Source organism: Gigantopelta aegis, chromosome 4 (genome assembly GCF_016097555.1).
Source record: "Gigantopelta aegis isolate Gae_Host chromosome 4, Gae_host_genome, whole genome shotgun sequence".
Lineage (NCBI taxonomy): Eukaryota > Metazoa > Mollusca > Gastropoda > Neomphalida > Peltospiridae > Gigantopelta > Gigantopelta aegis.
Genome location: NC_054702.1, coordinates 95,197,466 through 95,223,090, shown reverse-complemented (window position 1 = coordinate 95,223,090; position 25,625 = coordinate 95,197,466). Strand labels below are relative to the sequence as shown.

Genomic DNA, 25,625 nt, shown 5'->3' with positions numbered 1-25,625 from the left:
TGGAATAGCCTGAAAAGGATCTCCTGATAGTGATTCATGGAAGCAATCACGACTTGTGCAAAGATAAGGTTTTCATTGCGGAAAATAGTTTTGTTGTTCATGAAGCGGGGAGGGGGGGGCAAGTGGGCATGCCCCCCCCCCCCCACACACACACACACGTACACACATTTTTGACACCTTCCTACGCCACTGTGAGTTTATTATAAGCAGGTGTCCAAATGCTGCGACCAGGTTTCGGGTATTCACAATTAATTCTGTATTTATATAATTTTGTTTTGTCACCAGTTTTAAATGTGTCCAGGTGCCGTTAAACAAATTTATGCATGTATATATTCCTGTTCTGTTCTGCTGACTCCAAATGTGTTAAAGTATAATGTACAACAAACAGAATCTCATTGGCAAAATCTATCTAGAGGATCTTACATTACAAAACATTTTATTTCTCCATTTGCAAGATAAAAACATTTGTACAACAACGCGCACACATTCACACACACATGTAAACGCACAGTATAATGATATACATGTAACACTTTCAACATACAGTTCAGATATTTATGTGCGAATAGTGATCCGTAATCATTTTAAAGTTAATAAATGTTGCGAAGATTACAAGGGTCGGGTGGGGTGGGAGTAATAATTGTTCATGTTGATACATCCCAATAGTAATCGTACATATATGTTAATAGTTGTAGGGAATAAAGTATTATTTCCAGTTCCTGGGAACCGGCACATTATGTATTCTCGAAATAGTCCGGAATCGACCGAAATGAAATAAACGCCTGCACGTATTTTAAAGATAAAATGTAAACTTCCGGGTTCATTGGATACACGTGTGAGACACTACCCATGGATCCACATATTAAAATACTGTTTGCAGTGTCAGCTTCAAGACGTCTGACTAGGAAAACACTTGAAGTTAATATTTGCGAAGCATATAACAGAAAGTTATTACCTAACGACAAGGAACAAGATATACAAACTATCTGGCAAAAGCGAGTTGAAGAGAACCCCAAACTTTACAATGGGACTAAATTCAGAATCGATTCCATGCCACAAAGCAGCACCCTAAATGTCGGAGTGACGTGTTACAGAGATTATCTGGGAACCAACTGGTCCCCTCATGTTAAAGAGCTGCAGGAGCTTGGCCAGAGCGACCACGGTAACCCACAGGCCTACATGTCTGACCCGCTTGGCGTGGGCGCGTTGGTGCTGACGTCAGACGAGTGTGTCGTGTTTCTCAAACGCAGCAAACATTGTGCCGAGGCGTATAATCTGTGGGATGTTCCCGGTGGACACGCGGAACCTGAGGTAAAGAAATCACCACGTACGAGCGTGTACGCCTAGCGATATTCTGGTCCGTACCCTCCGAAGGGTGGGTGGGGGGGGGGGGGGGGGTGCAGTTAACCCACTGAGAATCTCGCTTTTTTTGCAGCTTTTTTTAACTCCAGAAAATAGCATACACATCTCAAGGTTTAATTTGTATCTATAGTGTTTCATTTGTTTATAAAAAGTAGTGCCCCCCCCCCCCCCAGGATTTTGATCAGGGTCTGACCCTGATATTGGAAAACGGGTCAGTGACCGTACATCAATGCTAGACGTAAGTTTGTTTTAGTTTGGTGTAGTAATTATCTAAACTATAATAAAAAAATATATTTTGTACTGTAAAGGAGAATGCATTTATTCAGATGTATGCCAGGTTACAAGCCAAATGTTTAAATATAAACAATTTATTTAGATGTTAACGACAGGTGACTGTCGATGGAATTTGTTTTAATTTATTGCTCTGCTATTGGTTCTAAAATAAATAAATTTGAATGAAATCGTCTATAATAAATATACTGTGTGATTTGCCATTAATCATAGTATCACTGTGTAAAATTCAAAAAGGGTCACCCGTCGTCTGTCTGAGAACGCTTGGAACACTATTAAATTTATATATCGGTGTACGCTTTGCATCAATGTTGGTGTACGCTTGTCACATACACTGATCTCGTACGTATGTACTTTGCAGAGAACTGCAACAGAATGGAACCATATGTCTCTTGTTACTGCATGGACAAGTTCAGCCATTTTAATGATGTTATTTTCCATTATACCCGTGTGCATTCTTCTCAGACACTTTTCATTAAGAAACTGATATTAAGTTCAAGTACTGGTAATTTTAAATATTTGTTGAAAAGACTGTAAATACATCCTTGGTGAATTAAAGGTTGATGGTAAAGAAATTATATTGTGTAAGTAAACATTATGAAGAGAAAGTACGTATAGTACTAACAGACACTACATCTGCTAGTCACGAAGAAACCACGCATTTCGCAGGAGTGTGACACATATGATATGATACTTGTAGTGTATCCGACAGTAATTCAGTTACCCACACTGTGACAGTGAAAGGCTTCTTCGGGAAAAGACTCGCTTATTGCCATCTGTGTTGGATGAACTAGAGAAAAATGGACTTTCGGAAATTTATGTAAAATTCAACCAGTTGATAAGAGAAAACAAATAATATTGCGTGTCTTTTGTTTCTTGATGTGGTAAATTTTATAGCTGTGAATACACAACTCAAATGGATATGATAAAGCCGTTAAAACATTTTGGTTTGCAGGCTACAAACTGTTTCGCTGAAAATGTGTCAGATTCATGGGTGGGTCGAAATAAATAAATGCTTGCTTTCTAAAAATATTGAACAAGGAGTTTTGACAGATGCTCTGAAGTTTAAAACAATATTCACCAAATATTCAAGTAGATGCAAAATGTGTCAATCACACAGTAAAATGAACAAAATAACTGTTCAACAATGACTTAAACATGAAGAAAATAACTTCTCTAAAACATTGTCTTCCATGTGTCAAATGTTAACATTATTTCTCAAAAACTGTTGCGAGAGTTTAATGCAGAAGATTTAAAATTGTAATATCGTTCTCATGACAAGCATACAACAAAAAAACATTGAATTCAATTCTAAGCGTACACCAGGCGGTATTCCAAGCGTTCCCCGACTGAGGACGGATGGCCCTCTTTGAACGGCATTAATGCCGTTATCGCTTAGTATACAGATCTGAAATTTTAAAAGGTGGTAGTATCATAAATGGCAAATCACACAGTATATTTATTGTAGACGATTTCATTCAAATTTATTTATTTATATTAGAACCATTTGCACAGAGCAACAAATATAAAAAAACATCCATCGGTAGTCATCTGTATTTAACAACCAAATAAATTGTTTATATTTAAACATTTGGCTTGTAATCTGGCATACATCTGAATAAATATATTCTCCGTTATAGTATGAAATATGTTTTGTAAAAAGTTTATAGTAGTTTAGATATAGACAAAATACTACATTGAACTGAATAAACAAACTTACGTCAAGCATTGATGTGCGTTCACTGATCCGTGTTCCAATATCGCCAGGCGTACACGCTCGTTCGGGGTGGAAATGTTTTATATAACGAGGCACGCCGCATTTAAGTACGGTTGTAATGTGATTTCGGACATGTGGTTAAGGACCACAGAGATAATTAGAAAAGAAACCTGCTGCCGCCACTCCACGGTATACTTTTGATTAGTGGTCCCAAACGGATGTAGAAAGTGTTGATTTGCAGCAAGGGATCTTTTATATGCACCATCCTGCACTAGGATTGTACATACCACAGCCTTTATTACACAAGTTCTGGACCACTGGCAGGAACGAGAAGTAGCAATCTGATTAAAATTAGCTCTACTGGTTAATAACGGTTACTGTGGATTTAACAGCATCCGGTTGAACCTCATGTCCAGTAGACCAGTAGAACTGATTTCAATCAGATTGGAGAAGTAGTTCAGTGGGCACACCAACGAGGATGGATCCTAGACCGAATAGCCTACGCGTCATGCGAGCGCTTTACTACTGAGCTACGTCCCGCTCGAGACTGGACGACCATGAGCAAACTATTGGGAATACTCTTTTTTTTCACTTCTAGGTGGGGTAGGCGTCGGGTGTCAGCAACTTGGGGTGTTGGGTGGGTCAGTGGCAGTAATTATTACAGTTTGGCGAACAGCCGGAGGGAGGGACGCATATTCTGGACACCTTAGCTTCAGAGGCTGAATCCCATTTTTGACGCCGGGGGTGGGGGGTATTATGGGTAAGTTTCAATTATGAAACGCCAAATTGTTAAAAGGGGTCGGGATGGGTCATAGAATCGATCGCCCTTTTGATGGATTCGTACCCCTTCCCTCCCTGGTCCTCACCAATAACTATGATACTAACATTTATGTGGGAAATCCGAAAGTGTTTTTAAAATATATTCGAAGTATCCCGTTTGGCGCCAGCGTGCCTCTCTGTCTGTGTCTTTCTTTCGGGGTTTTTTTGGTCTCTCTTTCATTCTCTCTCTTTCATTCTCTCTCTCTCTCTCTCTCTCTCTCTCTCTCTCTCTCTCTCTCTCTCTTCTGGGGGGGGGGGGGGCACTTTTCTTTTTGATCCTGTAACCGCAGCGTGTGCCCCCCCCCCCCCACCTTTTGGCACCTTCCTACGCCACTGAGTGGTGATGTTAAACAACAAACTGTCTGTCTCTCATTGTCTGTCGTGTTTCTTTGTCTGTCCCTCTCTCTCTCTCTCTCTCTCTCTCTCTCTCTCTCTCTCTCTCTCTCTCTCTCTCTCTCTCTCTCTCTCTCTCTTTTCCAAGTGTTAAAATAACCATATATTAGACACCAAATATCGCTAGTTCAGTGTGTCGTTGAATAAATATTCCTTTCATTCTCTAAATGAATGGCACTTTCCCGAGGCACATCAATTTGAAAAGAAATTGATTTATGGTTAAATAACTGTCCACTTCTCACATGATGTTAATTATTGTAAAATAAAATATAATTAGTTAGTTCTGAATGGGTGTCTTTTGATTCTGTCTTTCCTTGAACAGGAACTGGTAGGTAAAAAATCATTTGAGGAAACTAAAGCCTGCAACATGTCACCTGGTGCCGTTGTTAACGAGATCTTTGATTCAATCATACGTGAAATCCGTGATGAGGTCAATCTTCCAGTCTCACACCTGTCAGATCCAGAATTACTCGGTATTGCACAGAATACCACCAGTGGTAACAGGCCAAGCATGGAATTCCTCGTACGGTAATTATCATACGAACCTACCCCACCCCAACCCCACCCCATTTCATATCAAGTTTAGGTCCTGAATGAAGTGTGTGATGGAGCCTTCACACTGGGTCGAACTTGGATTTAGCCAATTGTTAGATGTGTAGATTATTTCCTTTGTACATTATGTTTTTAGAGCTTTATCGAAAAAGAAATACACACACACACACACACACACACAAAGACACACACACATATTGGCAAGGCATATACATATGATATGAAATAGTAATGCGTTTAATATTACATTTGTATCCAAGTATGTTGTACGTAAACAATGTGACACAGTTAATTTATTTCAAGAAACAGACTCAATGCACGCATTCAAATTGAGTGATGTCACGCAATAATATAAGTCAATAGAACCTTAATTTATTAATAATAATAATTATTATTATTATTATTATTTACATTATTTACTAAATCACTCTCCACCATAATCCTGCACATATTCTGTATATATTTATTATTTTGTTGTACATTGTATTATGCTGAAAAGTTGTAAAACAAAGAAATAAAGAACTTGAACTTGAACTCGCAAGCAAAACGTATATATTTAAATCCTAAGAAATTTTCATTAGGCCTAGTTAATATAATAATTATTTACATTCAGTGTTAGATATCTTTGATCCTGCTTCTTATGAATAAAAAAAAAAACCAAAACATTAATGGAAATAATTCTTTACAATATTGTAATTTCCATTAAAAATAAAAAAGACGATTGTAAATGAAATATTAATTGACTAGGCCTACTCATATGCATAATTATAGTAACATGTTTATTGTTATTCTTTAGGTGCAGTAGAAGTTCTCAGGAGGTTTTGTTTCTATATAGACAGGGCAATCAAGCTGAAGCCGAGGAATCAACAAATATAATGTTATTACCACTGAATAAAGTTTTAGATATGGAAGAAAAGGAACCGGAAATGTGGAAAACCCTTGCGCCGTCAGCAAAAGGCTGCATTATACTATATGGTCTTTCTCAAAAGTAAAAATAATCTGATAGACTTGCTGTCTAATATGGACATCCGGTGCTGTGGTAGTTGGTAACTGAATTAGATATGGGCTGACTGTATATTCTGCGCTAAATATCATCTCTCTGTCTTCGTGGGCTGACTCATGTACATTGGTTTTGATTATCTTTGTATCTTTTTATGTTTTTCAATGGTTGTCAGTTCTCTCTAAAAACAAAAAAACAACCCCAACAAAACATGTATTTGTAAATATCAGGTATTCGCTTGTATATACATTTATAAGATAATGTAACGAGTTTACATTTGTGGGACTATGCATTAAAATTTTCTCTCTTTATTTTCAGTGTTGTTAGTTTTATTCATGCATATACGCACGCACACATATACACCTAAGTGAAATTCATGACGGCAATTAGCAGTATCACCGCGAAAACCGGTTACTTAATTCATCTGCGACGGCATTTAAAAAAAAAAAATCCATTATATGGCTATTTACTTTGTCATAAAAATACACAGAATACGTCTATCTGAAACTCTGTACTGAATTGCCGTTGCAAGATGATGGGAATTTCGAGGGTTGCTGTCACAGTGTACGAGAGAACAGCAAAATCTGTGAATACTGGGTTTGTTTTTTGTTTTGTTTTTGTCGGTGGGATTTTCTTTTCCGGCTGGGAGAAAATCGGAAACATGATCCCAACCCGCTTGAACTCAGCTTTACGGGTCCACCAGTTATAGGCCAGTGGAGTCGATTTTAGTCAAACTGCACATAGTTTAGGCTTGCTGGGGTCGCTGAAATCCATACTTATTTTCATTCAGCATTTGAAAAACAGGATTTAAACCAACAAGTTTCTTTCTGGAATCTTACGAGGTGGGCATATTTTGCATTAATCGAATTGCTAGCCGACTTTTGCAGTTGTTGAATAAAAAATAGTCTCAACATGGCATATAGGCCTAGCTCGGAGGTGAGGAAATTAAAAATATTTATATTTTGGATAAAGTTATGTATCGCTGAAAATGTAAAAATGCATCAATATGAAGATGGCTAGTTAACGAATATCGGACAGGAACTCAACAGGATTGGTTTAAGTTATATATGGAATTTAGAAACGTCAGATAATGATATTTTTACTATAATAAAAAATAAAAGTACGGGATGTATTTATGCAGAACAAAAACATCAAAAGGAAGTCTTTTTCAATATTTATTAAACGAATTAAAGTTATAAACCTATTTGAAAAAAAGCCTACAGCAATGCTTTATTTAAAAGAATTAGCAAAGATTAGAATATGTTAAATATAGAATTTAGTGATATAAAAGTGTTGAAAAAACACAAAGACTATATATGTACAGTTTGTAATTCTAATGAAATCGAAGATGAATTCCATTTTATAATGCCACGTCACCGATATAATGATCTAAGACAAACATTTATTAAAGCGTTTTATTACAGCCGACCTAGTGTTTTTAAGCTAATCCAGTTGTTAACTGCTGAAAATATTAAAGAGCTCGCTGACTTTGGGACATATTTAATTGACATTTACCATATGTAAAAATCACTCCCTACCATTTTATTGTACATATTGTATATAGACATGTATTTAATATGTATGTTGTTGTGTTGTAAAATATAAGGCAGTAAAGAACTTGAAACTTGCTTGCTATATCAAATATTGTGGTATGTACTGTCCTGCCTGTGAGGAACTGCATATAAAAGACACATTGTTGGATTTTCAGAAAGGTAGCAGTGTATAAAATGTTTACAGCATATTATCGGATTAAAGTTTGAAGTGCCACTAACTTTTCATAGGTTAATCAAATACCAGGCCTGCTATTGGCACGTGTGTCGAAAGGTTTCAAAAAGTGTGTGTGGAGAGGGGGGGGGGGGAGGGCATACACACAGACACACACACACACGTACACACACACACACACACATATATATATATATATATATATGTGTGTAGATAGATAGATATATATATATAGTTAAACTTCGATAACTTTATTTTGAAGGGGACGAGGAAATAGTTCGAGATTCAAGGAGTTCGAGTTTTCGAAATTAATATATGAGTTCAAATTTGAAACTGCATTGCAGCTGGTTGCAACATTGCAGCTGGTTTATTTCGCTTAATATTGTAAGAAGCGTACGCTTAGCTGCCTACCTCTGAACTCTTAAAAACTATGCATCCTCAGTTGAAAGGCGAATTAATATATTAGTCACCTCACCCCACGCCACCCCATCTCATCCCACCCCACCCCAGCTGTTGGCATCGTCGGCGCCTGTGGTACATTCATTTTGCGTATATTGTAAAAGTAAGTAAATAAAACAAAAAGGATCACCCAGACGAATTTGAAATATATGCTTGGGCATATAGGCTACATGTATTTATTGACAGAAAAAAAAAACGAAAAGAGAAGGCATTTATATACATATATAAATAACAAAAGGTAACGTTGACGTATTTTACAGATGTCTAAACATGGCGAAACGTAACTAACAAATAAAACACTGACTGCGGAATAACACTATAAGTACATTTGTTTTACACAAAATTATTTACGCTTCGCACCTCTACTTTCTTCCTCCAATCTGGCCAACTACCCTCTATTTCTGGGCCCTACGCACATTGCTTGGATGACAAGAAAGCAGAACTTTTGAAAACTGATCTGGCAAACCCCACATTACCGGGTCCTTCCCCAGATTGTTCAATCTGTGATGTATCAATTTTTAACATAACTAAATGACTGGTAATTGATAAACATTAACTGATGCATAAATAGAAAAGCTAAAGTTTGACACGATTCACGCCTTTGAGAGCAAAAACAAACAGCGCCAACAATTATAACAAATACTCTTTTGAAGTTAACCAGACTGTGTCTGTAATTAAGTATTACGTAGCGAGGTTCTCCTCCACGGACGAACACCGACTACCAAACATAGGATCATTTGTTCTGCTTAGTCGGCGATCTATTATTCTGTAATTATCACCCTAATCCTCGACAGTGAAAACCACCCGAGACAGGCGCGCTTCGCTTGTTTGACATGATTGACAATACATTCGTCTTTAAAATACTATCGGCGTCGAGTTTTAGAGGTGCATACTCTATTAAATCTTTATGGCGGGACCAAAGAATTAGGTCGAGAGATCGAGTTTAGAGAGTTTTCGAGGTTTGAGATTTCGAAGGTCGTTATTACTAGTTTGTATAGCAACTCGGCCGGGACCGTCGCTTCAGATCGAAAGATCGAAGTTTTCGAGAGATCGAAGGTGGAGTGATCGACGTTTGACTATATATAGCTAGTGCACCACGAGTGGTAAATCAAAGGCCGCGGTATGTGCTATCCTGTCTGTGGGATGGTGCATATTAAAGATCCCTTGCTATTAATGGATAAATGTAGCGGGTATTCACTCTAAGACTGTATGTCAAAATTACCAAATGTTTGACATCCAATAGCTAATGATTAATAGATCAATGTGCTCTAGTGGTGTCGTTAAACAAAACAAAACAAAACTACGGTGTTTTGTAGTTTACACTTTGTAGCGGCAGTGGGTTCTCCAGCACCTTCTCTCCCTCTGTTTCTGTTTCACCTTCCCTCTTCTCACTACCCCATCTCTCTCTCTCTCTCTCTCACTCTCTCTCTCTCTCTCTCTCCCTCCCTCCCTCCCTCCCTCCTCTCTCTCTCTCTCTCTCTCTCTCTCTCTCTCTCTCTCTCTCTCTCTCTCTCTCTCTCTCTCTCTCTCCTACTTGTTAAAATATAGATTTTTTGGACACTACATGGTCATCGTTAAGGTGTTTTTATTTATTCTCTGAATCTCAAGCGGTGAATTTTAGAGTGATTGCTGGTCGCAAACACTACCTAAACAGTTAATTTAAAAAGAGTTCGGTCGTTGATTTTCTCTGCCGGGTATTTCGCCACTATGCCACTATGGGGTTTTTTCCCCTGTTTGAGAGAAAAAAAAACCCCATACACACCAAGGAAACGAAACAACGATAGATAAGGAAATAAAGTATTTTAATAACATGTCAGATATTCAATAGGACATTTAAAAATGATGGTAAAATGTGTTCATAAATATATACCTGGTCTGATCACATAAATATATATATGTTTTTAAATAGTTATATAAAAAATGGATGTACATTTAAAAAACTACTATTACATAGTAAAATATGGAAATCAATTGGTGTTTTCTCTTCTTTTTTTACACATGATGTCAAAACACAACTGATGAATATAGTGCAAAAACAAATTAATTGAAATATACAAAAGATAAATATGTTTATGGAGTCTGGAAAAAGTATTTTAAAATTATTATATTTAATTTGTTTTGTATTTTTATTTTGCACTTGCTGTTGAATACAAATATGAAGCCTGGTTGCAATACAAATATAATTTTACAACAAGAACTATATATATATAGGGATGTTTATTTCGCACTAGTAACACATGTTTAAGGTGATCATAGTTTCTTTAGCACTAGTTAATAATAATAATGCAATTCAAAGAAGTGGATTAATTTTTCTTCTTTTTTTCTTCCCCTTTTCATCTTTTTCTTGGTTGTAGAGTACATTAAATACAATGTAATCAAATTATAAAATAACTTAGTACATGTAGGTATAATATAGACACCATGTTACCAACTAAACATAATTCTGAGAAAACTATTATTAACCAATTCCTTGCGGCAATATACGACGCGGGTCTGCTTTCAAATTTATTCATATAGGATGGTAAACGGACGTTTTTTAAAATCAAAGACAGGATCTGTTGTTGCGGTTCACCATAAATTACGTGTTGAACTGGACAAGTATGTTGAAATTACCTCAAACCTGAACAGTAAAAACAGGTTTTATCTCCGTCTTCCGCCTCCTCCCATCTTTCCCATCTTTCCCATCTTTCCACCTTTTTTCATTTTCCCACCTTTCATTCTTCCTTTTCCTCCTTTCCTTCCTTTCTTTCCTTTCCCCTTCTTCCTTGTTTTCCGCCTTGCCTTCTTTCTAGGTTTCTTCTTTCTCTTAGGCTTCTTCTTCTTTTTCTTTTTCTTCTTTTTCTTCTTCTTTTTCTTCTTCTTCTCTTCTTTTTCTCTTTTTTTTTTTCTTCTTTTTCGGTTTCTTTTTCTTCTTTTTCTTGTCTTTTTTCTTTTTCTTTTTCTTTTTCTTGTCTTTTTTCTTTTTCTTTTTCTTGTCTTTTTTCTTTTTCTTGTCTTTCTTTTTCTTCTTATCCTTCTTGCCTTTTTTCTTCTTCTTATTCTTGTCCTTCTTCTTCATTTGTTTTTTATCTTTTTTTTCTACCTCTCCTCCCCCTCCTCCTTCATCGCCTTCTTCTCCTTCTCCTTCTCCCGCACCTCCCCCTCCACCTTCCCCTCCCCCACCTTCTGCCGGTGGAGGAGGCGGGGCTTCCTGAACATTTCCTCCTCCTCCATCATCTTCTCTCTCCGCCTTTTTGACTACCTTTTCTTCGTCACTGTCATTCTCACTGACACTGGTTTCTTCACTTTCAGAGTCGGCTTCAGAATCGGCACTGGAACTAGCACTTGAATCGGAATCTTTCTTCTTCTTCTTCTTCTTTTCATCTGCAATTATATCAATCAGCATGTTATTCTGGGTGGGGAAAAATCGTATCTAATTAATGTTTATGTATGATATAAACGCCTTATCAGATTTACGCACTGATACTTTTTTCTATTATTATTCTTCTTAGCTGTATGTGTTGTTGTTTGGGATTTTGTTTTTGTGGGGTCTCTCCTCCACCCACATCCTCTCTCTCTCTCTCTCTCTCTCTCTCTCTCTCTCTCTCTCTCTCTCTCTCTCTCTCTCTCTCTGTTTTATACTGTCATGTCATGTCATAGGGTTTTACGTACACATTCAGAACAAGCTGTTGTAGCGCACGCCTGTCGTGGGCACAAGAGCCGGCCTTGGCCGGCTCCTCCGTCCATGACAGGAAAGGTGGGGGGAGGGGAGAGGAGGGACCGCCTGCACTAGCAGGTGCAAGGGAGCACCAGCAGCCCGATCAAATCGGTAGCAGGCGGGTGGTGGTGGTGGTGGTGCTATGGAATTTGAATGGAGCAGTTAAATGCCAAAGAGAAAAGGGTGCGCAATTTTGACAGGGAATTTGGCGCAGTTTTGAACGGTCGGTCGAAAGGTAAATGGCCGAGCTAATATAGGTTTTGATGTTAGTGAATCGAAAGTAGCTCGTTAATTTTAGACCTTTACGATGCTGTGGTGTCTCTGCCCATAGGGCCCTTATAAAGGGCCTGACCGCTTCTGGTCGAGGCATCACCAAGTACCAAGTTATTACCAGCAGTGTTTTATACTCTTTTATACTATGTGTGTGTGTGCATGCGGCGTGTGCGTGCGTGTGTGTGTGTGTGTGTGTGTGTGTGTGTGTGTGTGTGTGTGTGTGTTTTAATGACACTGGAGAGACAGCCTAGATAGCTGAGGTGTGTGCCCAGGACATCGTGCTTCACCTTTAATTGGACATAAGCACGAAAATAAGCTGAATAAATGACAGCTGTATTAGTAGTGATAACGTATAGCATGGCTTACATTTGTATATATAGGCCTAAAAATGGAAGTAAAAGAAAGAAGTAATTTTAGCACACCACTCTTTTTCTCTTTGTCTTTCTTCTCTTTGTCTTTCTGCTCTTCGTCTTCGTCCTTGTCTTTCCTGTATGATTTTGCCACCTGTGCCGTTTCCAGCGCTGTGCAAGGACATCCCGGCATGCAGTAGGCGTCACCATTTCCTTCTGGGTCCCCGTCGTCGAACGCGTTCTGCACAGATGTTTGAAGATGGCGGAAGATTATAATGATCAGAATCTAAGATGTGAAAAAAAACCACGTATTATAGAAAACATAAACAATGGTGATTTTTTCCCCCATTGTAATCCATAGTTTGGTGTCCACTATATATTTATATTAAAGGGTTTTTTTTTCAAATGTGGGTTCACGCGCTAAAATATGAAAATATTTAATTCCTGTTGTCGCCTAGATTCTAGGACTACTCTGATTATAAGTGATGATGAGTCTAAATCATATCTGAAAACAGTCATTTCCTACAACACAACGGTTGCTAAGTAGGCCTACTGTTTCTTAAACTCAAAGTGGCTGTTACTGTTTCAGATAGTATTGTCGGGTGTCTTATACAGCTTGGATGGTACGAGTGAACCGGGAAATAACCAGACTTGAAGCGTTTGGCGCCAGATTTAGGAGAGTGTGTATTATATAGACAGTGTACTTGTTGAGTGGTTCGTCGTGGGATATTTGAAACTGACTGATGACTGACACCAAGTACGCTCTGGCCCTTAACTCATATATATATATAATATATATATATACATGACCGCTCGGGATACGCAATCCCACTGTCCTCACGCGCAACCAGATCTCGCCTTGAAAAACGTTTTTGAGGAGAGCGATTAACTGCTCTGCTAATTTAAATTATGGGGAGCGATATTCAGCATTTTACAGTTATTAATAAATAAGCATAATTTATATTTAAATTGATTAAATGTTGATCCTTATAGACGACGCCTGGATCAGGTTTTTTTTTAAAGTTTTACAAATTGACGTGGTGGGTTGTAAAATTCGCCATGGACAGACGAATCATCCAACCATCACCACCATCATCACTACCGACAATAACACCAGAGCCCTGTAAACAAGTTCTTACCAGCTACAGAAACACAAATAATTATCTTTACCTCGAATCCAAACGATACAAAGATGGCGTTGCCAATAGGGATGAAGACCGTGTAAGAAATGAAGGATCCCAGCGTGTGCGCGCAGCCATGCTTGTGGAGTGTGACTCGGCCGTAATGGCGATGTGCCGTCTTGTTGGTGACCGCGTGGTGGATGCAGGGTCGAGGAATGGAGGCGTCACAGCAGCTCCACGGCACGTCATCCTTGAAGAAGTTGCCATGACGTATGTACCTGAGACAAGGAATGATGACGAACTATCATGTCCTAGTGTTCAAGAGCGCTGCACTGGGCGCGAAATTCAACTGCGTGACATCTATGTAGGACACGGTTTAATGAAATAGTGGTAGGATAGGATGGTACATACCACGGCCTTTGATGTACGATGTACTTGTCGCAAATCACTAGTCTCTCATATGTAGTTAACACCTGTCTATTCATCCCAACAGCTTACTAATTTTTAATTAAAGCTGTCACTAGAATACGAGTCCACCTTAAAACCCACATAAAATATGGCCATTCTGAGAATTTTAAGGTGATCTTATAAAGTGCAATATCATTTATTTATTCACACATTTAGTTGTTTTAGAGCAGGTTCAACTGGATCTACGACCAATACCCAAAATTATCAATATTAGATCTTACTTCTACTAAGCTTCTTAAGCTTAATAGATCACACGTACACATATATATGCTTGCTATTGGCTATCAAAAAGGGTCTGTAGAGCACTAACTGATTAATGATTAATTACTGTAATACAACAATACGTATTGTGTTACTGGTACTTACTTCATAACCTCATCATCGTCGATGTTAACGTAGTCAACGTTGACCCAGCTGGTCTTGAACCAGTCTTCGTACGTCTGGCTACCGCAGCACATGAAGCGCGACTGCAGTCTGTCGATCATCGTCTTGACGATGGGGTCGCTCTGGTACAGTTTCATCGCATTCAGCAGTCCAGCATCCAGTGCGGCGATGATCTTCGGTCGAGCCACCAAGCAGACGATTCCACCCGCCATTACCACCACGCTGAGGACCGCGAGAGTCATCATGTAACAGAGAAGGATGTTCCTGAAGCGAGCGCTGGTTTCGGCGTCACCGCTGTCTGTAGCGATCTTGGCGGCCAAGACGTGGAAAACGGCCAGTAGGCACCCGATGGAGATGAGGAAGTGTGGCAGAATTCCCGGGCTGTAGTCGTGCAGAAGTATGATCTTCTCCTGGAGTTGGGATTTGATGCAGGTTCCAACAATAATGAGAATCACCCCGAAAAGGGCCATGGACAGGTTGAAAACCACGAGGACCGTCCCCAGGCGACTGCGCCCTTCCTCCCCAGTTTTGCATCTAATGCACATAACTGTCGCGGTGTTTTCGTAGTAAGCCTACTCGAAATGTGTTACCTGTATCCATAATAAATGTATGGATATGTAACCTTCCTAAAGCACCCATGATGCAAGATTTTAAAATGTGGATACCAAAAGATGGTATCTGACGAATGTGGAATCGTGTTAAGTAACGTTGGCGCTTTGACGTCACATCTGCTGTTTCTTAGGTGACGTCATTGAGGTTGGCACCATGTTAATTATGGAAAATTGGTATTAGGCCTACTTTTGTTGGGGGAGTTTCGTATTTGTCAGTAAAAAAACACAAAAACAAGCAATAATGAAATAAATTGGGGTTATACGGTCTCGGTGATATAGTGGTTAAGTCATTCGTCGGTCTTATAACTGGATGATACTGGGTTTTCATCCCGGTACCGGTTCATATCCACATAGGCGTGCGGGCTCCCATTTTTGTATGGGGGCAGGCTGATTTTTGCCCGAATTACACGAAAATGCCCGAATCTGTATAACAACATTTATTCATATTAGCATTACTACCAAACAGCTACATAGGGCTGCAAATGAATCACTACGCAATTTTTACACGGATTACAACTAATTTTGAGGGTAGAATGATGGAAATACATGGTAGAAAGGTCTCAGGTTAGTACATTTTCCCCGAATAACTCTATAATTTTTGCCCGAATTTGAGGTTTTGCTCCAGCACTTGGGGGGGGGGGGGGGGGGCAGTCGCCCCCACCCCACCCCTTCCTTGTATGCTTATGCATACGCAACGCGCATTCTATATCGTTTGTTGTCAGATCTGCAGTTCTCGCCAGCAAAGACGCGGTGTGTTTTGTCACATTCGATTCAGTGCGTTTTATTTTCGACTGGTATCATAATCGCCAGACCCAGACCCAGACCCAGCTTCGGTGTGATTAGGGCATCAGTGGATAAATGTAATGCCACTACACTGAAGTCTTCCATTGTCCTGGACAGACAGCCCAGATAGCTGAGGTGTCTGCCCAGGACAGTCTACTTGAACCACAATTGAATATAAGCACGAACATAAATAAGAACTAAACAAGGATCCCAAGTTATCAAGAATCTTCAGTTATATACGTAGTAGCTTAAACCTTTGAGTTGCCTAATACCATGCATTTAAGAAAGTTCCACCTAATGCTTTGAAACGTTTAAGTCACGACTCATCGTATTACACACTTAGTCTGAACTTAAAACATTCGCATTATGCTGGAGTTAGTGCATTGATTATTGCATGCATTATAAAAGACTGATTTGACAATAATTTGGGTAATACAATTTCAGCTAGTACAAACGCCAAAAAAGAAAAGAGGGTATCACTTCCTTTATTCTCTTTTTCTCCCTATTCTAGGTTTCACATATTATAATTGTGTCTGAGGTAATCGATCAATCGAAAATTCGGAAAACATTATTTTGACAAAGCTAAACAAGCAGTAACACATTCACCATAAGGAAAAGAGATGAAATGGCATTGGTCTTCTTTGTTGTCGTTGTTTTGTGGGGTTTTTTTGTTGTTGTTATTTTTCTTTGATATAATTGTAGACCAAGGATGAGTGACAGCAAGATCCTGTTAAAATGGGATTTTAAAGTTTGAAAGAAACTACATTAGGTTTTACTCAGTATTGAAGTTTCATATTAATGTCATATTAATCGGAATCTGATCCCGATTCCGAATCTGAATCTGAAGACTTTCCTTTCTTCTTTCTCTTCTTTTCTTCCTCTTTCTCTCTTTTCTTCTCTTTCTTTTCTTCTTTCTTCTCCCGTTTGTCTACAATGTATAAATATATATATGTGTATACAGTGGAATAAACAAGCGCAACTTCTACATATCTAAGTTAATTAGACCATACTGCAAGTGAATGAACAAATGAATGTATGAACGAACAAACGAACGAACGAATGATCAAAATACACACACACACACACACACACACACACTCTCTCTCTCTCTCTACATATACAAAATGTTTACATACGCATACACATAGAGAGAGAGAGAGAGAGAGAGAGAGAGAGAGAGAGAGAGAGAGAGAGAGAGAGAGAGAGAGAGAGACAGAGAGAGAGAGAGAGAGAGAGAGAGACAGAGAGAGACAGAGAGAGACAGACAGACAGACAGAGAGACGACATGTGGAACATACAGTCTTCAATGTCTCTTTGTTCTTTCTTGTGGATTATTCGTGTCGGATTCTTGGCTCCTTCCACAGCGCATGGGCATGAACCTATGAGAAAAGAATCTCCGATTCCTTCAGGGTCGTCTTCATCAAATGCACTCTGCATGGATGTCTGGAGGTGGCGGAACAACATGAGCACAATCAGCTGAAGACGAGAAGAAGAAAAAAAAGAAGTTTTAAAGAAGGCTAATAGAGTAAAGACCTGTGTTAGTATATGGCGTCCCTAGGCCATTCATATTTTGGCGCATCTCCCCATCCCCTAAAAATAAAACTCCAAAATCAACAACAAAAAAACAAACATAATAAAGAATATATTCTGCTAGGCTACTTAGAAGGGATGGGTGGCAGACGGACCTGGAATAAGGAGTTAGTAGATCCTAATTGTATAACCCCTCCCCCATTTTGCCGCCCCCTAAAATATGGCGCCCTAGGCCTAGACTATATGTAAAAATTATCAAATGTTAGACATCCAATGTGCAAAGTATGAAAGTTGTCAATGCAAGTATATATATTGATGGAAAGAAATAAAGGACAACACAGATAGCAACAAGAAATAATGACTGTATCAAAAATCAATTCATATTGTCAGAAGTTGACTGGGAACATATAGGCAGCACATTCAACACTACAGACATCAATCCCACATAACAACTTGGTATGAAATACAGATATTACAGATATTCGATGTATTCCCTTATTTCATTCCATCAGTATATATTTTATACTTTGTCTTTTTTGACATGGGTAACAAAGTAATAAGACACATCTCTTGAGAACGGTTTTGAACATTATTATCCGATAGGCATACCTCGAATCCATAAGCTGTAAAGACGGCGATTGAGATGGGAATGAGGATCGCGTCGGTCATGTAGATCCCCATCGCCTGGGCACATCCCTGTCTGTAGAGCGTCACCTCGCTGTAGTGTCGATGTGCCGTCTTGTCGTCCACCGAGTGATGGACGCATGGACGCGGAGACGCAGGGTCGCAACAGCTCCAGGGAACGTCATCTTTATAGAAGTTACCGTGGCGTAAATATCTTTAAAGAAGAAAAAAAAGATCGAATGCTATATAAAAATTGGCTCCACTGGTTAATTACTATGACCAGTAGAGCTAATTTTAATCAGATTGATTTGTTATCAGGTCCGTACCTAATAGGGCGTTGAGGAGAAGTTTGGAAGCCTGCTGCATCCCTAGATAAGTGCGACAAAGTGCCCTTTTAAGGTCGCATGTGTCCTTTTGTCTATCTGAAGTTGACTCTATATACTATTCCCTGATTCTTGTTGTACTGACACCCCACTTACTTTAGGCTAGGTACGCAACATACAATGTACATATATGAATATTCTAAACACAAAACTGTAAGGTTCAACTACAAATACCATACAATGTTGTAAATGTGAATCACAAAACACTTAACTAGTTTAAAATGGTATTTCTGCACGAAGCTGGGTCTAAAGGAAGATTTGACAAAGTCATGACTGCTCTAATGAATCCACGTGCGCGGATTTTGACGCGGCGCGGGCGTGGATACCAAAAGTAGCGACGCTCACATGGAAACACTGCTATTAATAACGATAGAATCGATGTTTTATAATGTGTTCGTTTTCAGAATTCCTCGCCCGAACCGCGCCAAAAACTGCACACTTGGAAAACGACCCTTTTATTAGGTATTTCGCTCATATGAGATCTGTCACTGTCGTGAAGGATACAGATTTTATTTACATGAACATAGGAGGAAGTCCACTCCCAACACTGGTTTGACTAAATTAAAGGGACAGACCCTAGTTTAAACCCGTGAAAATTAACACTATAAGTTTAGTTAATCTATAAACCTGTAACACATTTGGATAAAGTTGCAATTGGGTGAAATATGAGCATGTGACTTTGAAATATGAAATACCCTCTAAAAATAGACTAAAACTCGACTCCATAACTCGGTACTTCTAAGACGCACATGCGTTTTTAAAAATATGAGAAATGCATTTTGTGATATTAAAAACACCAGGATGACCAAAAACACTTAGAATGTACGAAAATGGATAATCTAAACAATACAATCTAAGTAAAGTATGATTTCAGTTATCAAAAACGGCTCTAATAGTCAAATATATGCCTTAGTGTTTAAAAACTAGGGTATGTCCCTTTAATGTAAAGAGAACAAATTTAAAATGACAATGTACTTTGAAAATAATCGTCTTACGAATGTTACATACCTCATTGTTTCTGCACTGTCGACGTCTAAGAAGTCGTCATTGATCCAGCTAACTTTAAACCACTCCTTGAAATTGTGGGTACCACAGCATTTGTACCTGGACTGCATTCGGTCAATGCTCGTTTTGGCAAATGCGTCGCTTTTATAGAGTTTCATCACGTTCGGAAGCTGCAAATCCAAGGCATGACGAATCTTTGACCGATGCGCAAAGCAGAGAATCCCGAGTGACATTGTCACTATGCTCAATGCACACAGTGTCCAAATGAACACGAGCAGAATACTTTTAAAACGAGAGCTGGTTTCAGGATCTCCACTGTCGACGCCAACCTTAGCAGCAAAGCCGTGGAAAAAGAAGTGTAAGCAGCCAAGAGAGATGAGGAAATAAGGTATGGGGTCTTTATTGTAGTTGCCAAGAAGAATCATCTTTTTCTCAATTTCCACTTTAATGTACACTGCCACCAATATGACGATGATTCCAAATACTGCCAACCCTCCATTGACCACTCCTAGAGCGATGCCAAGACGAGCTCGTCCTCTCTGACCAACTCGGAATTTGATGCACATAGCGTTAACGATTTAGTTGTGTACTCATCGGCACAGAGAACATCAGTTTAACAATATTAACTAAGTAGCCATACTGAAGCCAATGCCATCATTTTTATCAAAGATGTTTTTTGGTGCGGCCATGACGTCATAAATTAAACTACATGACGTCACATGGTTTCTAAGGAAGAAATGTTTTCTTTAACGATAAAAATTAATGTTATCTAATGAACATGAATATAGTATTCTATTTCTTACACATCCTAAAACAAACAAACAAATAAAACAAAATCCCACAGGTTTAAAACAAATTTAAACGTCTTTTCAAAGTCAAATTTATTTACGGCGCTTGCGCGTACAATATAGGCCCTATTACAAAGTAATCAGTTTCGGGTTAACTTAGGCCTATGCATCACAAAGCTATCGATTTCTATCGCGCATATTTGATTGGATGGTATAGCCGAGGTGACCGGGTCATCGTCTAGGAGTAGCCACTCGTATGTCTTTAAATTGATAATAAACGTGTGTGTGTGTGTTATTAGTATGTGTTATTATTTTGCAGGCAACATATTATATACGATATGAAATCTTAGCAATTTAATATTGTTAAAATTAAAGTGCATCCTAAAACACCAATATATAGCCTAATTGGCAATAAACAGCCAAATATCAACTATTTTTCTTGATGTGTCAGTCATTGGCCTTTATAATTTTGCATTATTAAAAAAACTATTTCAACAACAAAATATCTCGCATCGACGTCATGGATGTCCGTGTTGGTCGGGGGGGGGGGGGGGGGGAGAATTGTTTTTGACATATATTCGCCAGTTAAAGTATGTTAGTATACATATTTAAAATATTGGCATCAGGGTCATTCTCCGAAAGTTGTGTAATTTCATGTAATGGAATTAAAAATTATTTGCCATCGTCCGTTTATCACATTTCATAGCTCCACATTATACATCCTGTACACCAGACTCTTAGTAATAAAAAATATATAGTTATTTCTTGATTAATTTAAATTTTTAACTTGTTTTGAAATGTTTACCAAAACCAAAATACAAAAAAAAGTGCTTGTAATGAACCAGACATAAAAGATATGAAATGAGAAAAAGGTAATTAAAACAACATATTCTTCAGTAATTGAGCCTAGGTGTTATGGAGTATATCCTGAAGTTCAAATGTACTGATTGCCATTTTGATTGTGCCTTATAATATATTTTTTTTTTTTTCTTTTTCAAAACTTATGTAATGGAAAATAAATTTGTGCGATCAACTCCGCAACTTACTGACTATTCTTAGTTATAATTTCCCCTGATCATGTGACAGCCATTATCACACGTGACAGAAGTTACTGGAAGCCATTTTTATGAAAACGCACATAGACATTTTCGGCTTGTATTCATCAACAAATCCAGCATATCCTACTTTTATGCTAATTAAAAAATCAAAATTTATGAAATGCCTACATAAAATGATAGCATCTTATGTCTGCATACGGAAGATTTCGAGGTGGCCATGTCATCCAAACCGAAGTATGGATAGGGTAATTTACATGAAGGAATGTCAGCCCCGCGACCATCAACTCACCAGTGCATAATGTTCACTTCTATTAAATACAACTATAACATTACAAGCTGTAAGTCAGTCGCAGCTCCAAAGGACGGCCATATGTGGGGGGTAGAAACGCCTCTTAGTCATTTTTTTCTTTAATATTGTTTTGATGAACGTAATTTTGTATGTAGAGGTGTGTTTTACATTTGTTCAAAATAATTTTATTTGTCTTTTAGGCCAAAATTGCATCTGTTAGAAGAATGTATATTCTTATTTGTTGTTCTTGTTTGTATTTCTTCATATTTGTGAATGGATATTGCACAATTTTATTCATAGCTAGATCATGAAAATTCAGCAAGCTACATTTATAGTTCAATGGTTTTTCTGTTTCAGAACAGCCATGCCAATGACCAGCAAGGAAAAGTCGAGGAGGTGGAGAGAATGTAATAGAAAAGACCCTGAAAGACAACAAAAGTACAAAGAGAATGAGAGAGAACGTTGGAAAGAAAGAAAGGAACAGAATAAAGTGAAGACAAAGATTTGACGCCACGTGAACAAAGACTGAAGCGAAAAATGTGGACAAAATCACAGACAGTTAGCAGAGAAAACAAAAGTTGATGCAGTACTATCACCACCTGTTAGCCCGGACCACAGCGAAGATATAGCAATACCTGTTCAGCCAACACCACATCTATGTCTGTAAACTAAACAAGGAGGTACAGTCGATGCACTTCTGGACATCGAAAGTACAAGTCACATTACATAATGGTGTTGCCTACTGCAGTGGTAGTGTCCAATTCATGTAGGCATGACGCTGCAGCTATCTGGGCCTATCTAACCCCTGTTATTAAATGGTAAAAGGCAGAAAGACCTGGCATAGACACCCTGCATTTTTACAGTGGTGGCCCGACAACCCAGTACCGGTGCAAAACAAATTTCTATCTACTATCAACCTATCTGTACGATCTTGGCTTTGTGGCTGGTACCTGGAACTTCTCGGAGGCTGGCCATGGCAAAGGTGCTGCCGACGGAATCGAGGGTGCTTTGAAACGCACTGCAGATTGTTGCCAATGGTGAAGACATAACGGATGCTCATAAACGTTTCAAACTGTTGGTCAATTCTGAAATCAAACTCGTTTTTGTTGATGGTCATGAAATCACTGACGTCGATGATGATATCCCATTGCAATTGGATGGTATCAGTGGTACAATGAAGATCCACCAAGTAGTGACAAATGAAAGAGGACACATGGCACACAGATCCCGTAGCTGTTTTTGCTGTCACCCACGCATGTGTCACTGTTTTCGTGTCAGATTACATTCGTTTGCGATTATCAATGCTCCATTTCTGCAGAATGAATCAAACACATTTGTTGCCACAAAAGGCAGTCATTCAAGGAAACCCAATGATTTCATTGGTGACATTGTTGGATCATGGTGTGTTGTTCCACATGGTAATAATGTTTACCTTAGAAATATCCAGGCTGTTGATGAACAGGATGATGAGATTGAGGTCAGTGTGATGAAGTCGATTGGAATCAATCGGTTTAACTGGCCTTCTCAGCCAGACTGCCTCTGGTATAAGAGAAGCGATTTTCTGGGCATGGTTGATGAACCTCAGCTAATCACAAGACGCCATGAACTGACCAAAAGTGCTGACCACGCCAGGTTCTTCAGTAAAACATTCCAAAACCGTTTTCTGTTTCCCCAGTTCATTATCTATTAAACTGTTTTACTTCTGAATACTGGAATGCAGCTTATCATTCTCATTTTATTTTGTACTAATAAAAGATATAAACTATTTTCTGAGCAAATTCATTAATGTTTGCCAAAGGAAATCTGGATAGGGTCAACTTCACAAATGTATCCGTCAACACCGCAACCTAGTATCATTTCATTTTTGTTTTGGATAATGGATAGAGCAATGAATATTATTGTTCCCTGGAACTTATAAACATTCCAATAACCATCAATCTTGAATTGCATGGCATTCATAGCGATCAGCATTTTGTTTGACCCTGCTGACAAAGAACTTCCTTCTATTCCAAGACCATGGTTTCTATTGGAATTTGGTCTTCATTTAAAATGGCGATTTAGGAAAATAGAAAAATGGCATGGGAAGGTGTTAATGTGGTCAAAATACCACTAAATGGAAGCGATTCGTCTTATAAATTCTCTAGTGCTCTTCATTTCCATAGTTCATGTTTAATGTCCACCCCAATCCCATTGTTATCAGGTTGCGGAGTTGACCACATCCTCTGTATGTGGGGGGTTAAAACATTTATTTCACTGAAACAAAGTTTAAATCATCACTGCTGTTACTTGTAATACTTACAGATAAAATAAGTTTAAAATTAAACACTTTTGCCCAACTTTAAAATTTCTTAGTTGCATCAGCCAAATTACACAACTTTGGGAGAATGACATTTCCCATGATGAATTTTACTTGCAGAAAGCAAGTTTTCAAAAGTATACACGGGAGTATGTTCCTGGACTACTCTACATGGTGGTAATCGTTGCTAGCAGAATTTGTTTTTTCAAAAGTGGCTTAAAATAGGATTTTGTTCTACCCGAAAGAGTCATTGATGCGACCACCGTGGTTATTCCATGTAGGATGATGTGCTGATGTGCTGATGTGCTGATGTGCTGCATCATAGTCCAGTGAAGGTCAACTTGGAAAAGTGGCGGATCATCAAAGGTTAAGGGGAACAAATTTGAAAAGAAAAGGAATATATTTTTCTTTTCTTCGTAAGTATTGTCTTCACTATCATACCTTTTATACACGATTACCTATATTAGTGTTGTTTAAACCACAAGCAACACACTGAATTAGTCAAACTATTTTTATTTTTTTTAAATAGTATTTTTCAACGTTAACTTCACTTTTCTCAGTTCAACTGGGTTCTTTTATTCAGAAAACATGTTTAAAATAGGATTTTGTTCAAACCAAAGGGATTATCAAAGTGACCACTATGGTCCAAGTATGATGATACGCTGCATCATATTTTACTGAAAGTCAACTACGAAAAGTTGGGATGGTGGGGGGGGGGGGGGGGGGGGAGAGGTCACAACACGTCAATAAAGGTCAAGGTGTACAAATTAGAAGTAAAAAGAAAATATTCTTTTTCATTTTCATTTGCATAGTATGGTATATCAAAGGCCGTAATATGTATACTATACTATCCTGTCTGTGGGATGGTGCATATAAAATATTCCTTGCTACTGATGGAAATATGTAGCGGGTTTTCTCGCCAAGACTATATGTCAGAAGTAACAAATGTTTGACATCCAATAGCCGATAATTAATAAATCAATGTGCTTCAGTTGTGTCATTAAACAAAACAAACTTTTAGTATTTAACGAATGAAAGTGAGATGGATATAGGCGCTGGAAGCGAGGTGGGTGGTGTGGTGTCGGGGCAGGTGGCACTGTCCCTCAAAAATCTGAAACTGGGGTGGGGGGTATGCGTTGCCCTCCCCCCACCAGTTGAAATGCGATCTAAATATGCAATTTTTGTTCAATGCATTTTCCTGGGGAGCATGTTTCGATCCCCCTATAAATGTAGCTGCTAAAATTCCTACACGTGCCTGCCAAACAAATATAAATCCTGAAAATCAAATATGGTGAAATCATGTCGAAAGCGAGGGTGTGTGTGTGTGTGGGGGGGGGGGGGGGGGGGGGGTATTAACAAGCGTTACATAATTTTATATTGGGGAGTGAGAGTGATCAGTAAGTTTAAAAAAAAAAAAAAAAAACCCCAGAAAACCCCCACACAACAAAATCTCCAACTCGCCGGGGCCTGAATGCATAAAAGTTGTTTAATGGAAGTTTAGCTTAAACCAGGGATAACCTTACACTTAAGCCACTGTTGGTATGCATACAGTCAGTTTAATGTTGGTTAATGTTAAACCGGTGTTAGATGTCCGTTTGCATAAAGATGGTTTAACTTAAACTGTGGAATAAATAATCCCAAATGAGC

At 38.5% G+C, this 25,625-nt stretch overlaps 3 protein-coding genes across 3 annotated transcripts; 1 reads left to right on the top strand and 2 right to left on the bottom strand.

The window, feature by feature from the left end:
• The first annotated feature begins 750 nt into the window (after positions 1-750).
• Positions 751-6,445, top strand: LOC121371469 (uridine diphosphate glucose pyrophosphatase NUDT22-like). Its single transcript, XM_041497390.1, has 3 exons — positions 751-1,311; positions 4,905-5,110; positions 5,931-6,445. Exons 1-3 carry the CDS (start codon positions 850-852, stop codon positions 6,124-6,126), a joined length of 864 nt encoding a protein of 287 aa, XP_041353324.1. The 5' UTR covers positions 751-849; the 3' UTR covers positions 6,127-6,445.
• Positions 6,446-10,322: 3,877 nt separating this feature from the next.
• LOC121370085 (photoreceptor outer segment membrane glycoprotein 2-like) lies at positions 10,323-15,332 on the bottom strand. The gene is made up of 5 exons (XM_041495186.1): positions 14,594-15,332; positions 13,809-14,037; positions 12,711-12,924; positions 11,340-11,681; positions 10,323-10,333 (listed from the first exon to the last, which is right to left on the bottom strand). Exons 1-5 carry the CDS (start codon positions 15,154-15,156, stop codon positions 10,323-10,325), a joined length of 1,359 nt encoding a protein of 452 aa, XP_041351120.1. The 5' UTR covers positions 15,157-15,332.
• Positions 15,333-16,474: 1,142 nt separating this feature from the next.
• On the bottom strand, positions 16,475-20,251 carry LOC121372388 (peripherin-2-like). Its single transcript, XM_041498691.1, has 4 exons — positions 19,551-20,251; positions 18,145-18,373; positions 17,304-17,481; positions 16,475-16,933 (listed from the first exon to the last, which is right to left on the bottom strand). The coding sequence occupies exons 1-4, from the start codon at positions 20,111-20,113 to the stop codon at positions 16,812-16,814; spliced, it is 1,092 nt and encodes a 363-aa protein (XP_041354625.1). The 5' UTR covers positions 20,114-20,251; the 3' UTR covers positions 16,475-16,811.
• Positions 20,252-25,625: the final 5,374 nt, after the last annotated feature.